At 43.1% G+C, this 14,439-nt stretch overlaps 2 protein-coding genes across 2 annotated transcripts in view; one reads left to right on the top strand and one right to left on the bottom strand.

Moving 5' to 3' along the window:
• The window catches only part of LOC144598017 (calcium-activated chloride channel regulator 1-like), a 44,624-nt gene extending 36,235 nt beyond the window's left edge, over window positions 1-8,389 (bottom strand). The window contains exon 1 of the mRNA XM_078407891.1: window positions 8,354-8,389. The gene's annotated coding sequence lies outside the window, so the exon portion shown is untranslated. The remainder of the gene's footprint in view (window positions 1-8,353) is intronic.
• Window positions 3,325-14,439, top strand: part of LOC144598254 (protein BCAP-like) — a 52,798-nt gene continuing 41,683 nt past the window's right edge. Inside the window, 3 exon segments of the mRNA XM_078408174.1 lie at window positions 3,325-3,446; window positions 11,296-11,401; window positions 12,654-12,815. Coding sequence (XP_078264300.1) covers window positions 11,297-11,401; window positions 12,654-12,815 — 267 coding nt within the window. The 5' untranslated portion in view covers window positions 3,325-3,446; window position 11,296.

Raw genomic sequence — 14,439 nt, 5'->3', positions numbered from 1 at the left:
AGGGGCCACAGTTTAAGAATTTAGAACAGGAGATGAGGAAAAACGTTTTCAGTCAGAGAGTTGTGAATCTGTGGAATTCTCTGCCTCAGAAGGCAGTGAAGGCCAATTCTCTGAATGCATTCAAGAGAGAGCTAGATAGAGCTCTTAAGGATAACGGAGTCAGGGGGTATGGGGAGAAGGCAGGAACGGGGTACTGATTGAGAATGATCAGCCATGATCACATTGAATGGCGGTGCTGGCTCGAAGGGCCGAATGGCCTACTCCTGTACCCACCCTTTGTTCTCCCAGAGTTTTTTTTTGCTCCAGATTCCAGCACCTGCAGTCTCTTCTTTCTCCTGTTTACTTGGAGGCTTGGAAGGGAAATATATCAATGAGCACCAAATTCTGCCTTAAAAAAATATCCTACAAGATCTAACAATTAAAACAATATGGTACAAGATCCAAACATCACAGTGCACCATATTTTCAGCAGAGCATGTGAAGCTGCTTTATAAAATTATGCAGTGTATCGTTGGCTTATTATTGTCACATGTACCCAAGATAAAGTGAAAAACTTTGCTCTCTGGTCAAATCGTGCTATACATGAGTACAATCAAACCATAAACAACAACAGCTGGTCGGACAAAGAGAAAATGACCAGTGCAGAATATTGTGTTACGGCATTATAGCATTACACTTACAGAGAAAAGGTTTATCTGTGCTCTGTGGCTGACTTTATTGTAATCATGTAGTCTTTTCGCTCACTGGATAGCATGCAAACAAAAAACTTTTCACTGTACCTCGGTACACGTGACAATAATAAATAATTAAATAATAATAATTAGCGGCACGGTGGCGCAGCGATAGAGCTACTGCCTCACGGCGCCAGAGACCCGGGTTCAATCCTGACTACGGGTTCTGTCTGTACGGAGTTTGTACGTTCTCCCTGTGACCTGCGTGGGTTTTCTCCGAGATCTCTGGTTTACTCCGACATTCCAAAGACGTAAAGGTGTGTAGGTTAATTGGCTCGGTATCAATGTAAAATTGCCCCCAGTGTGCGTGTTAATGTGCTGGGCGGAGCGGACCCGGTGGGCTGTAGTACTGTTTACATTCTGTATCTCTAAAAAATAAAATAGATTAAACTAAAACCCATTGATTTTTTTTAAATGGAAATTTATATTTTCTTTTGAATTTTCTTTAGAATGAAGTCAAGATCATCTTTACCAGCAGTCAACATTTATCTGAGTGAAACTACTCCCGTTTGTGTTTATATTCAAAAACCTAAATTGCTGCCCTCTATTGTGGAAGTAAGTGAAAGTTATGTCAACGTTATGCTCTGGTATTCTATTTCACTCTTCACATGTTTAAATTATAATGTTTTATTTTTAATTGTCTACTGTGTGTCGTGTTGTTTTTTGCCAGCAAAGCACCAAGGCAAATTCCTTGTATGTATACATATTTGGCTAATAAAATTTATTCAATTCAATTCAATTACTTAAACAATTAGCAACTACTAACAATTGTTGGAAAAAAATCTTGGCTAAAGAACCAAAGGGGATGATGCAACCTTTTTATTTCTGGCATTTTGTGATTATTTGAAATGTAGTGTGTATGAGCAATCAATTGAACAGTAAGTGCAAACATTTTTTAAGTTTGCAGACAGCTGTTCAAACAAGGTTATCCATCCGTCAACTAAAATGTCCTGTAAACGGTAAATTAATTAAAGTTTTTGGTGGTGGTGGTGAGAGACCAAGGTTGAACAGGCTATCGCAAGGAACTGCAGATGCTGGTTTACAAAAAAAACACACACAAAGTGCTGGAATGACTCAGCGGGTCAGGCAGCATCTCTGGAGAACATGGATAGGTGATGTTTTGAGTCGGGAACCTCTTGAGTCTAAAGAAGAAGTAATTAGACTGATATTTGAATCTCTCTTGAGCCAAGTAGTGGTACATTGGGTTAGTGTTGATAGTAAGCATGGACATGGTGGGTCGAGGGATCTATTTCCGTGCTGAATTATTATAAAATCCATGGTACAGTCCAATATATGTTTCATGTTAAACTTTGATTTTAAAATTATCGTAAGAAGGAACTACAAGTCTTGTCTTACTTTAACGCCCACTATAGGTGTGAAATTATACTGGTCAAGAAAGATTTAGTCGTAGATGGTCTCTAGGAGCTCATAAGTCATGTGATAGGAGCAGAATTAGGCCATTTGGCCCATCAAGCGTTCTCTGCCATTCAATCATGGCTGATCTATTATCCTGCCTTCCACGCTGTATCTCCAAACTAAACTAAACTATTCAAGAACCTCACCAGATCCCATTTTTAATGATAAGTTATCAAAACTTACTTTGTTTTTCAGTTGTTTCAGGTCTTCCACGCTGCATAGAGAACCCCATTCTCCTGCCTTCTCCCCATAACCTCTCACACCTGTACTAATCAAGAATATATCTATCTCTGCATTTAAAAATATCCATTGGCTTGGACTCCACTACCCTCTACGGCAAAGAATTCTTTGTTTTCATACGTGGAATATAAGCACTGGCCCAAATGGCTTGTCACTCTGCTGTATATCTTTTGCAATTTTATTCCCTCTCTTTTGATCAAATTGTTGCTTTTTTATCTCTTTTGTTTCTGTTCCAGGTAATAATGTTACAGTTAGGATCCACAGGAATAACATAAATATGTAAGGAAAAATGTATTATACTTTCACTGAAATATTCTGTTAGCATCGTGAATACATTTTAGGCTGGAGATAGATAGATAGATAGATAGATAGATAGATAGATAGATAGATAGATAGATAGATAGATAGATGGATGGATGGATGGATGGATGGATGGATGGATGGATGGATGGATGGATGGATGGATGGATGGATGGATGGATGGGTGGGTGGGTGGGTGGATGGATGGATGATTAATATAGGTGTCGGAGGTTATGGGGAGAAGGCAGGAGAATGGGGTTAGGAGGTAGGAGGAAATAGATCAGCCATGATTGAATGGCGGAGTAGACTCGATGGGCCGAATGGCCTGACTCTGCTCCTATCACTTATGGACCTTATGATTTGCACTTTGAATCTTCTCTCTTCACCTTCCTCCATCTATTGTTTTTGTGCTCGACTTGATGGTATATCTGATCTGTTTGGATAGAATGCAAAACAAAGATTTTCACTGCACGTCGATGCACTTGACAATAATAAACCTGAACCTAACATCTGTAACGTAAATAATTCCTGTCTGAAATTTCGCAATTATATTTATGTTCCACATTATCCATGCAATGTTTGTCTCTTATGATGCAGAGACCAGATCGACCTCTTGAAGCCACCTCCGGCAAGATAGAAAAGATTTCTAAAGTACTCCATCTCAGCTATGATTCAGAAGGCAATGTCCATGAGCAAATGAATCAGTGTGGGCAGCAAGTTGACAGAGTCATGGAAGACCTGAAACAACTGAAAAACAAAGTAAGTTTTGATAACTTATCATTAAAAATGGGATTTGGTGAGGTTCTTGAATAGTTTAGTTTAGTTTGGAGATACAGCATGGAATCAGGCCCTTCAGCCCACCAGCGATCCCTGAACTTTAACACCATCCTACACACACGAGGGACAATTTTATAATTATACCAAGCCAATTTACCTGCAAACCTGTACATCTTTGGAGTGCAGTTGTACAGGGCCCTAGTGAGACCGCACCTGGAGTACTGTGTGCAGTTTTGGTCTCCAAATTTGAGGAAGGATATTCTTGCTATTGAGGGCGTGCAGCGTAGGTTTACTAGGTTAATTCGCAGAATGGCGGGACTGTCATATGTTGAAAGACTGGAGCGACTAGGCTTGTATACACTGGAATTTAGAAGGATGAGAGGGGATCTTATCGAAACGTATAAGATTATTAAGGGGTTGGACACATTAGAGGCAAGAAACATGTTCCCAATGTTGGGGGAGTCCAGAACTAGGGGCCACAGTTGAAGAATAAGGGGTAGGCCATTTAGAACAGAGATGACGAAAAACCTTTTCAGTCAGACAGTTGTGAATCTGTGGAATTCTCTGCCTCAGAGGGCAGTGGAGGCCATTTCTCTGAATACATTCAAGAAAGAGCTAGATAGAGCTCTTAAGGATAGCGGAGTCAGGGGGTATGGGGAGAAAGCAGGAACGGGGTACTGATTGAGAATGATCAGCCATGATCACATTGAATGGCAGTGCTGGCTCGAAGGGCCGAATGGCCTACTCCTGCACCCATTGTCTATTGTCAATTGTCTATTGAGTGTGGGAGGAAACCGGAGATCCCAGAGAAAACCCAAGGGGAGAACGTACAAACTTCGTACAGACAAGTGCCCTTCGTCAGGATCAAACCTGGGTCTCTGGCTCTGTAAGGCAGCAACTCTACCGCTGCGCCACCGTGCCGCCCATAAATACATCATGGGGCCTCTTGTGCTGCAAGTTAGTTAGATGTTTTTTCCATTTAACGTTTGACGGGAGAATAGTCGATTGCTGAAGTATGGTATAATACACAGGTTGAACCTGTAGGAGCACCAAAGCACAGAGACACCTGAATGATTACTGCATGACAGACAAAAGGAGGGTTATATATATCTGTTGATGACTAGAGAGCATAGATTTAAGGTGAGAGGGTGGCATAGTCAAAATGTTGAATTGGAGTGATTTTATATATATCCAATGACGACTGTTATCAGGCAACTGAACCATCCTACTGTAACCAGAGAGCAGTCCTGAACTACCATCTACCTCAGCGGAGACCCTTGGACTATCTTTCATTGGACTTTGCTGGCTTTATCTTGCACTAAACGTTATTCCCTTATCATGTATCTGTACACTGCGAATGGCTCGATTGTAATCATGTATTGTCTTTCTGCTGGCTGGTTAACACGGAACAAAAGCTTTTCACTGTACCTCGGTGCGTGTGACAATAAACTAAACTGCATTTGCTGTCTATTTCTCTCCGCATAAATGACTCTGTTACCCCTAAAGCAAATTGTTAAATTGTCCCCCAAAACCTGAACACATCAAGTGAACAGTTTGCGGAAGATTTGGATGACTCGAGTAGATCGAAATGCGTGGACGAAGAACTTGAAGCTAAACAGTCGTGGGAACTTTCCAGAACAATCTATAGACATGGAGATTTCTGGGAGAGCTTTGCAAAGCTACAAAAAGAACGGAATCTGAATCGGTAATTATATTTGTTATCTGTGAGATAGTGCAATTCCAGTATGATGCTTAAATACATTCATGTGAAATTAGGCCGTCTGCTATTTAAACCAGTATTCCAATAATACACTGTTTTTTATTGAGAAATGTAAACTCCTCAGGACAAGTGATCGATCGCGGGATAACCAAGGGCGATAAGGCTGGGATTAATTTGAAAGGAACTTAGAGATGTAGAGAAGAGGCATAAAACATAGAGCGGGACAACACATAAACAGGCCCTTCGGCCCACTACTGCTCTGCCAACCATGATGCTAAATTGAACTAATGCCAACTCCCTGCACATGTCACTCAATTCCTTACGTCTTGTTGGTAGAATCCATAGAGCTACACAGCATGGAAACAGCCCCCTTGGCTCCACTTGTCCATGCCAACCAAGTCGCTAAGCAACCTAGTCGTACATGTCTGCACCTGGCCCGTATCCTTCCAAACCTTTCCGATCTATTTCTTATCTTTAGGTTCTTGATTCAAAAGGGTGTCAAAGGTTGCGGGGAGAAGGCAGGAGAGCGGGATTGAGAGGGAAAGACAGATCAGCCATGATTGATTGGTGGAATAGGCCAGCAGGGTGGCGCAGCGGCAGAGTTGCTGCCTTACAGAGCCGGAGACCCGGGTTTGATCCCGACTACGGGCGCCGTCTGTACGGAGTTTGTACGTTCTCCCCGTGACCTGCGTGGGTTTTCTCCGAGATATTCGGTTTCTGCCCAAGACGTACAGGTATGTAAGTTAATTCGCTTGGTAAATACAAAAATTGTCCCTCGTGGGTGTAGGATGGTGTTAATGTGCGGGGATTGTTGGTCGGCGCGGACCCGGTGGGCCGAAAGGGCCTGTTTCCGCGCTGTATCTCTAAACTGAATAGACTTGATGGGCCAAATGGTCTAATTCTGCTCATATGACTTATGACTGGCACAGACAAGTCGGGCTGTATCCTCGCTGTGTGACTCTAACTTTATCCATGTACCTGTTCAGATTACCTTTAAATGGCCAAATTGTACCAACCTCTACCACTTCCTCAGGCAGTTTGTTTCACGTACGCACCACCCTCTGTGTGAAAGGGTCGCTCCTTGGAACCTTTTTAAATCTTTTCCCTTTCATCTTGAACCTGGGCCTCTGGTTTTAGGCTCCACTACCCTGGGACTGGGGTTATTCACTTCATCTATGTCCCTCGTGATCTTCCAAACCTCTGTAGGGTCTCCCCTCAGCCCCCTGTACTGCAGTTAAAAAAGACCCAGCCTCTTCTCGTAGCTCAAACTCTCCAGACCTAGTAGCATCTTTGTAAATATTTTTGCATGCTTTATATACGCCGATGAGCCAAAACATTCTGACCACTGACAGGTGAAGTGAATAACATTGATTATCTTGTTACAATGGCACCTGTCAAGGGGTGGGATATATTAGGCAGCAAGAGAACAGTCAGTTCTTGAAGTTGATGTGTTAGATGCCGGGGAAATGGGCAGGAGTAAAGATCTGAACGACTTTGACAAGGGCCAAATTGTTACGGCGAGACGACTGGGTCAGAGCATCTCTGAAACGGCAAGGCTTGTGGGGTGCTGCTAAAGGATCTGCTGCTAATGTTTTGGCGCCAGATACCTCAGGACACCTTCAGGGGTCTTGTAGAGTCCTTGCCTCGGTGGGTCGGCGCTGTTTTGGCGGCACACAGGGGACCAACAGCATAGGCAGGTGGTCATAATGTTTTGGCTCATCGGTGTATCATTCCTCTAGCAAGGTGACCAGAACAGTGCACAGCACGCCAAATGTGACCTGACCATAGTCTTTCCTGATATTTTTCCTCTCAGTTCAGTTAAGTTTATTGTCACGTGTACCGAGGTACAGTGAAATGCTTTGTGTTGCATACTAACCAGTTAGCAGAAAGACAATACATGATTACAATCAATCCATTTACATGATAAGGGAATAACGTTCAGTGCAAGGTAAAGTCAGCAAAGTCCGGTCAAGGATAGTCCGAGGGGCATCAAAGAGGTAGATAGTAGTTCAGCACCGCTCTCTAGTTGTGGTACGATGGTTCAGTTGCCTGATAACAGCTGGGGAAAAAACTGTCCCTGAATCTGGAGGTGTGCGTTTTCACACTTCTATACCTTTTGCCCGATGGTAGAGGGGAGATGAGGGAGTTGCCGGGGTGTAACCCATCCTTGATTATGCTGCTGGCCTTGCCGAGGCAGCGTGAGGTATAAATGGAGTCAATGGAAGGGAGGTTGGTTTGTGTGATGGCACGGGCTGCATCCACAGCCCGATCCATTCCTTTCTGATGTACCACAAAATGCTGGAGTAACTCAGCAGGTCAGGCAGCATCTAGGAGAGAGGGTCTGAAGAAGGGTCTCGACTCGAAACGTCACCACTCCCTCTCTCCTAGAAGCTGCCTGACCTGCTGAGTTACTCCAGCATTTTGTGATACCTTCGATTTGTACCAGCATCTGCAGTTATTTTCGTACATTCCTTTCTGATGGACTCTACAACTCCTTTCTTTCTTTCCCAGTCCTGTTGAACAATCTTTAGCTGAAACATTGACTCTGTTTCTCCTCCCACACATACTGCCGTGAGGCAATATTTCACTTCTATTTCAGTACTGTTAAATTCTTCCTGCCTGTGTCAGTCTTTACCTGTCTTTTCTATTTACATGTTTTTGTCAATTTTCTACCAGATTTCCCACTGTCCCGTCCCCCCCCAACTCTTGAGCTCGATACGTCTGTAGGACGGAATTGCAGATGCTGGTTTATGCCTGAGGTAGACACAAAATGCTGGAGTAACTCAGCGGGTCAGGCAGAACCTCTGGTGAAAAGGAATAGTTGACATTTTTGGTGGGAACCTTTCTTCAGACTGAGAGTAGAGGTGGTGGGGGAGGGGAGGGGAGGGGGGGGGTGGGTTTGGGGGAGGAGAGGAAAATAACATGGAGGTGAGAAAAGGCCAGAACTGAACCGGGTTTCAGTATCTCTTGTGATCCATTTTAGACTCGCTGCCTTGCATCTTAAATTATTGACTGGTGTGCAGTTGGAAACTGATCTGATGCCTCCTTTCTCACACTTTAAGTATTAAAGCCCGTTCCCGCTCTGAAATAACTAACACCGTCAGGCACTGATAGTAAAGCTTATTATGCTAGCGGGGGTGGGAGAGTCACTGCCAGTATGGTCACATACTTGCCGGCTCCTCGCGGTTCCACTCCATTATTTTGTGCGCCGGCTGTATATACACGAGCAGTCACGGGTCCAGCTAATCACACCGTCAGCACATTTCTGCACCGGTTCTTATTGTCTAGAACAGACTTGTTGTTCTCTGCAGCACTACTTGGTATCGGGGCCTCTTTCCTTTAGTCACAACACCCTCTGCAGTTTTGCAAAACAACCTGCTATTCTTTAGCTAGCAATTCTAAGTAAGTAAAGCAGGCTCACCGCGCGCAACATGCAATCTGTATTGTACACATTAACTCTTAAACCCCCATCCTCCTCTACATAGGAAGGAAAAGGAAAGTCTTGCTGAAGAGAACAAGCTGGCGGTGGCTCTGAAAGAAGCTGAAACAGCATCCATCGCTGCAGAAAACCAAGTGGCAACACTAAAAAACTCCATTGCAGAATTAGTACAGGTGGGTACAAAGTACAACTAAAGACAAGACAAAGTGCTGGAGGAACTCAGCATGTCAGGCAGCGTCCTTGGAGAGCACAGATGAGGCGATAGACAATAGGTGCAGGAGGAGGCCATTCGGCCCTTCGAGCCAGCACCGCCATTCAATGTTATCATGGCTGATCATTCTCAATCAGTACTCCGTTCCTGCCTTCTCCCCATACCCCCTGACTCCGCTATCCTTAAGAGCTCTATCTAGCTCTCTCTTGAATGCATTCAGAGAATTGGCCTCCACTGCCTTCTGAGGCAGAGAATTCCACAGATTCACAACTCTCTGACTGAAAAGGTGATGGGATTAGGTTTCAGTTCAGGACCCTCCCTCAGACTGACGGAGAGAGGAGAACTTCTTCACAGTCGGCAAACCTTGGAGACCAGTTTTAGACGAGTGAAATTCAGCTAATGAAGTTCATGGAGCATAAAATATGCTTTATTTTTAATAACGTATTTTGTACTTTGGAGATACAGAACATAAACAGGCCCTTCGGCCTACCGAGTCCACGCCGACCTGTGATCATCCCGCACACTAACCTGCACACACTCGGAACAATTTTACGAGTTATCAAAATGAATTAACATACAAACCTGATTGGCTTTGGAACGGCCTACTCCTGCACCTATTGTCTATTGTCTATTGACCTGTGAACGACATCGCTTCAAGAAATTTGGAGAGGGAACTAAAATGGCAGACAGTGAGATTACTTTCATGGGTGGAAGAGTCATGGGTTTAATTTCTGGGACTGGAATACTGATCAATTTGAAAAGTTGACAGCAGCAAAAAAAGCTTCACCTAACCTGAGGGGAAAAAATAAACTGCTGGCAGAACATCAGGCCCTAATCCATAGTTTCAACCAAATTCTTTAAGTTCAACGCATCTCTTTTAAAATAAAAAGACAGTGCTGGAGTAACTCAACGGGTCAGGCAGCATTTCTGGAGAACATGGACCTATCCATGTTCCCCACAAATGCTGCCTGACTCGCTGAGTTATTCCAGCACTTTGTGCCTTTTTTTTATACCAGCCTCTGCAGTGCCTTGTTTTTCCTGTTTGAAACATCCACTAATTTGCCTGACCCATTGAGTTTAGTTTAGTTTAGAGATACAGCGTGGAAACAGGCCCTTCAGCCCACAGAGTTCAAGCCGACCAGTGATCCCCACACACTAACACTATTCAACACACACTAGGGACAATTTACATTTATACCTGTACGTGTTTGGAGTGTGGGAGGAAACCGAAGATCTCGGAGAAAATCCATGCAGGTCATGGGGAGATCGTACAAACTCCGTACAGACAGCACCCCATGTCAGACAGCACCTCAAGTCGTGCAGACAGCCCCCACATCAGTCTGAAGAAGTCTCGACCCGAAAAGTCACCCATTCCTTCTCTCCTGAGATGCTGCCTGACCTGCTGAGTTACTCCAGCATTTTGTAATACCTTCGATTTGTACCAGCATCTGCAGTTATTTTCCTGCACCCCATGTCAGGATCAAACCCGGGTCTCTGGCGCTGTAAGGCAATAGCTTTACCCACCCTTTGTTCTCCCAGAGTTTTTTTTTGCTCCAGATTCCAGCACCTGCAGTCTCTTCTTTCTCCTGTTTACTTGGAGGCTTGGAAGGGAAATATATCAATGAGCACCAAATTCTGCCTTAAAAAAATATCCTACAAGATCTAACAATTAAAACAATATGGTACAAGATCCAAACATCACAGTGCACCATATTTTCAGCAGAGCATGTGAAGCTGCTTTATAGAATTATGCAGTGTATCGTTGGCTTATTATTGTCACATGTACCCAAGATAAAGTGAAAAACTTTGCTCTCTGGTCAAATCGTACTATACATGAGTACAATCAAACCATAAACAACAACAGCTGGTCGGACAAAGAGAAAATGACCGGTGCAGAATATTGTGTTACGGCATTATAACATTACACTTACAGAGAAAAGGTTTATACACCTTGCACTAAATATTGTGCCTTTTATCTGTGCTCTGTAGCTGACTTTATTGTAATCATGTAGTCTTTTCGCTCACTGGATAGCATGCAAACAAAAAACTTTTCACTGTACCTCGGTACACGTGACAATAATAAATAATTAAATAATAATAATTTTCGGCACGGTGGCGCAGCGATAGAGCTACTGCCTCACGACGCCAGAGACCCGGGTTCAATCCTGACTACGGGTTCTGTCTGTACGGAGTTTGTACGTTCTCCCTGTGACCTGCGTGGGTTTTCTCCGAGATCTCTGGTTTCCTCCGACATTCCAAAGACGTACAGGTGTGTAGGTTAATTGGCTCGGTATCAATGTAAAATTGCCCCAAGTGTGCGTGTTAATGTGCTGGGCGGTGCGGACCCGGTGGGCTGTAGTCCTGTTTACATTCTGTATCTCTAAAAAATAAAATAGATTAAGCTAAAACCCATTGATTTTTTTTTAATGGAAATTTATATTTTCTTTTGAATTTTCTTTAGAATGAAGTCAAGATCATCTTTACCAGCAGTCAACATTTATCTGAGTGAAACTACTCCCGTTTGTGTTTATATTCAAAAACCTAAATTGCTGCCCTCTATTGTGGAAGTAAGTGAAAGTTATGTCAACGTTATGCTCTGGTATTCTATTTCACTCTTCACATGTTTAAATTATAATGTTTTATTTTTAATTGTCTACTGTGTGTCGTGTTGTTTTTTGCCAGCAAAGCACCAAGGCAAATTCCTTGTATGTATACATATTTGGCTAATAAAATTTATTCAATTCAATTCAATTACTTAAACAATTAGCAATTATTAACAATTGTTGGAAAAAAATCTTGGCTAAAGAACCAAAGGGGATGATGCAACCTTTTTATTTCTGGCATTTTGTGATTATTTGAAATGTAGTGTGTATGAGCAATCAATTGAACAGTAAGTGCAAACATTTTTTAAGTTTGCAGACAGCTGTTCAAACAAGGTTATCCATCCGTCAACTAAAATGTCCTGGAAACGGTAAATTAATTAAAGTTTTTGGTGGTGGTGGTGAGAGACCAAGGTTGAACAGGCTATCGCAAGGAACTGCAGATGCTGGTTTACAAAAAAAACACACACAAAGTGCTGGAATGACTCAGCGGGTCAGGCAGCATCTCTGGAGAACATGGATAGGTGATATTTTGAGTCGAGAACCTTCTTGAGTCTAAAGAAGAAGTAATTAGACTGATATTTGAATCTCTCTTGAGCCAAGTAGTGGTACATTGGGTTAGTGTTGATAGTAAGCATGGACATGGTGGGTCGAGGGATCTATTTCCGTGCTGAATTATTATAAAATCCATGGTACAGTCCAATAGATAGATAGATAGATAGATAGATAGATAGATAGATAGATAGATAGATAGATAGATAGATAGATAGATAGATAGATAGATAGATAGATGGGTGGGTGGATGGATGGATGGATGGATGGATGGATGGATGATTAATATGGGTGTCGGAGGTTATGGGGAGAAGGCAGGAGAATGGGGTTAGGAGGTAGGAGGAGATAGATCAGCCATGATTGAATGGCGGAGTAGACTCGATGGGCCGAATGGCCTGACTCTGCTCCTATCACTTATGGACCTTATGATTTGCACTTTGAATCTTCTCTCTTCATCTTCCTCCATCTATTGTTTTTGCGCTCGACTTGATGGTATATCTGATCTGTTTGGATAGAATGCAAAACAAAGATTTTCACTGCACCTCGATGCACTTGACAATAATAAACCTGAACCTAACATCTGTAACGTAAATAATTCCTGTCTGAAATTTCGCAATTATATTTATGTTCCACATTATCCATGCAATGTTTGTCTCTTATGATGCAGAGACCAGATCGACCTCTTGAAGCCACCTCCGGCAAGATAGAAAAGATTTCTAAAGTACTCCATCTCAGCTATGATTCAGAAGGCAATGTCCATGAGCAAATGAATCAGTGTGGGCAGCAAGTTGACAGAGTCATGGAAGACCTGAAACAACTGAAAAACAAAGTAAGTTTTAATAACTTATCATTAAAAATGGGATTTGGTGAGGTTCTTGAATAGTTTCGTTTAGCTTGGAGATACAGCATGGAAATAGGCCCTTCAGCCCATCAGCGATCCCTGAACTTTAACACCATCCTACACACACGAGGGACAATTTTATAATTATACCAAGCCAATTTACCTGCACACCTGTACATCTTTGGAGTGCGGTTGTACAGGGCCCTAGTGAGACCGCACCTGGAGTACTGTGTGCAGTTTTGGTCTCCAAATTTGAGGAAGGATATTCTTGCTATTGAGGGCGTGCAGCGTAGGTTTACTAGGTTAATTCCCAGAATGGCGGGACTGTCGTATGTTGAAAGACTGGAGCGACTAGGCTTGTATACACTGGAATTTAGAAGGATGAGAGGGGATCTTATCGAAACGTATAAGATTATTAACGGGTTGGACACATTAGAGGCAAGAAACATGTTCCCAATGTTGGGGGAGTCCAGAACTAGGGGCCACAGTTGAAGAATAAGGGGTAGGCCATTTAGAACAGAGATGACGAAAAACCTTTTCAGTCAGAAGTTGTGAATCTGTGGAATTCTCTGCCTCAGAGGGCAGTGGAGGCCATTTCTCTGAATACATTCAAGAAAGAGATAGATAGAGCTCTTAAGGATAGCGGAGTCAGGGGGTATGGGGAGAAAGCAGGAACGGGGTACTGATTGAGAATGATCAGCCATGATCACATTGAATGGCGGTGCTGGCTCAAAGGGCCGAATGGCCTACTCCTGCACCTATTGTCTATTGTCTATTGACCTGTGAACGACATCGCTTCAAGAAATTTGGAGAGGGAACTAAAATGGCAGACAGTGAGATTACTTTCATGGGTGGAAGAGTCATGGGTTTAATTTCTGGGACAGGAATACTGATCGATTTGAAAAGTTGACAGTAGCAGCAAAAAAAGCTTCACCTAACCTGAGGGGAAAAAATAAACTGCTGGCAGAACATCAGGCCCTAATCCATAGTTTCAACCAAATTCTTTAAGTTCAACGCATCTCTTTCAAAATAAAAAGACAGTGCTGGAGTAACTCAACGGGTCAGGCAGCATTTCTGGAGAACATGGACCTATCCATGTTCCCCACAGATGCTGCCTGACTCGCTGAGTTATTCCAGCACTTTGTGCCTTTTTTTTATACCAGCCTCTGCAGTGCCTTGTTTTTCCTGTTTGAAACATCCACTAATTTGCCTGACCCATTGAGTTTAGTTTAGTTTAGAGATACAGCGTGGAAACAGGCCCTTCAGCCCACAGTGTTCAAGCCGACCAGCGATCCCCACACACTAACACAATTCAACACACACTAGGGACAATTTACATTTATACCTGTACGTGTTTGGAGTGTGGGAGGAAACCGAAGATCTCGGAGAAAATCCATGCAGGTCATGGGGAGATCGTACAAACTCCGTACAGACAGCACCCCATGTCAGACAGCACCTCAAGTCGTGCAGACAGCCCCCACATCAGTCTGAAGAAGTCTCGACCCGAAAAGTCACCCATTCCTTCTCTCCTGAGATGCTGCCTGACCTGCTGAGTTACTCCAGCATTTTGTAATACCTTCAATTTGTACCAGCATCTGCAGTTATTTTCCTG

This window comes from Rhinoraja longicauda, chromosome 11, assembly GCF_053455715.1.
Source record: "Rhinoraja longicauda isolate Sanriku21f chromosome 11, sRhiLon1.1, whole genome shotgun sequence".
NCBI classification, from domain to species: domain Eukaryota; kingdom Metazoa; phylum Chordata; class Chondrichthyes; order Rajiformes; family Arhynchobatidae; genus Rhinoraja; species Rhinoraja longicauda.
The sequence above is the reverse complement of the archived record's forward strand: the minus strand, read 5'-3'. Positions and strand labels throughout refer to the sequence as shown.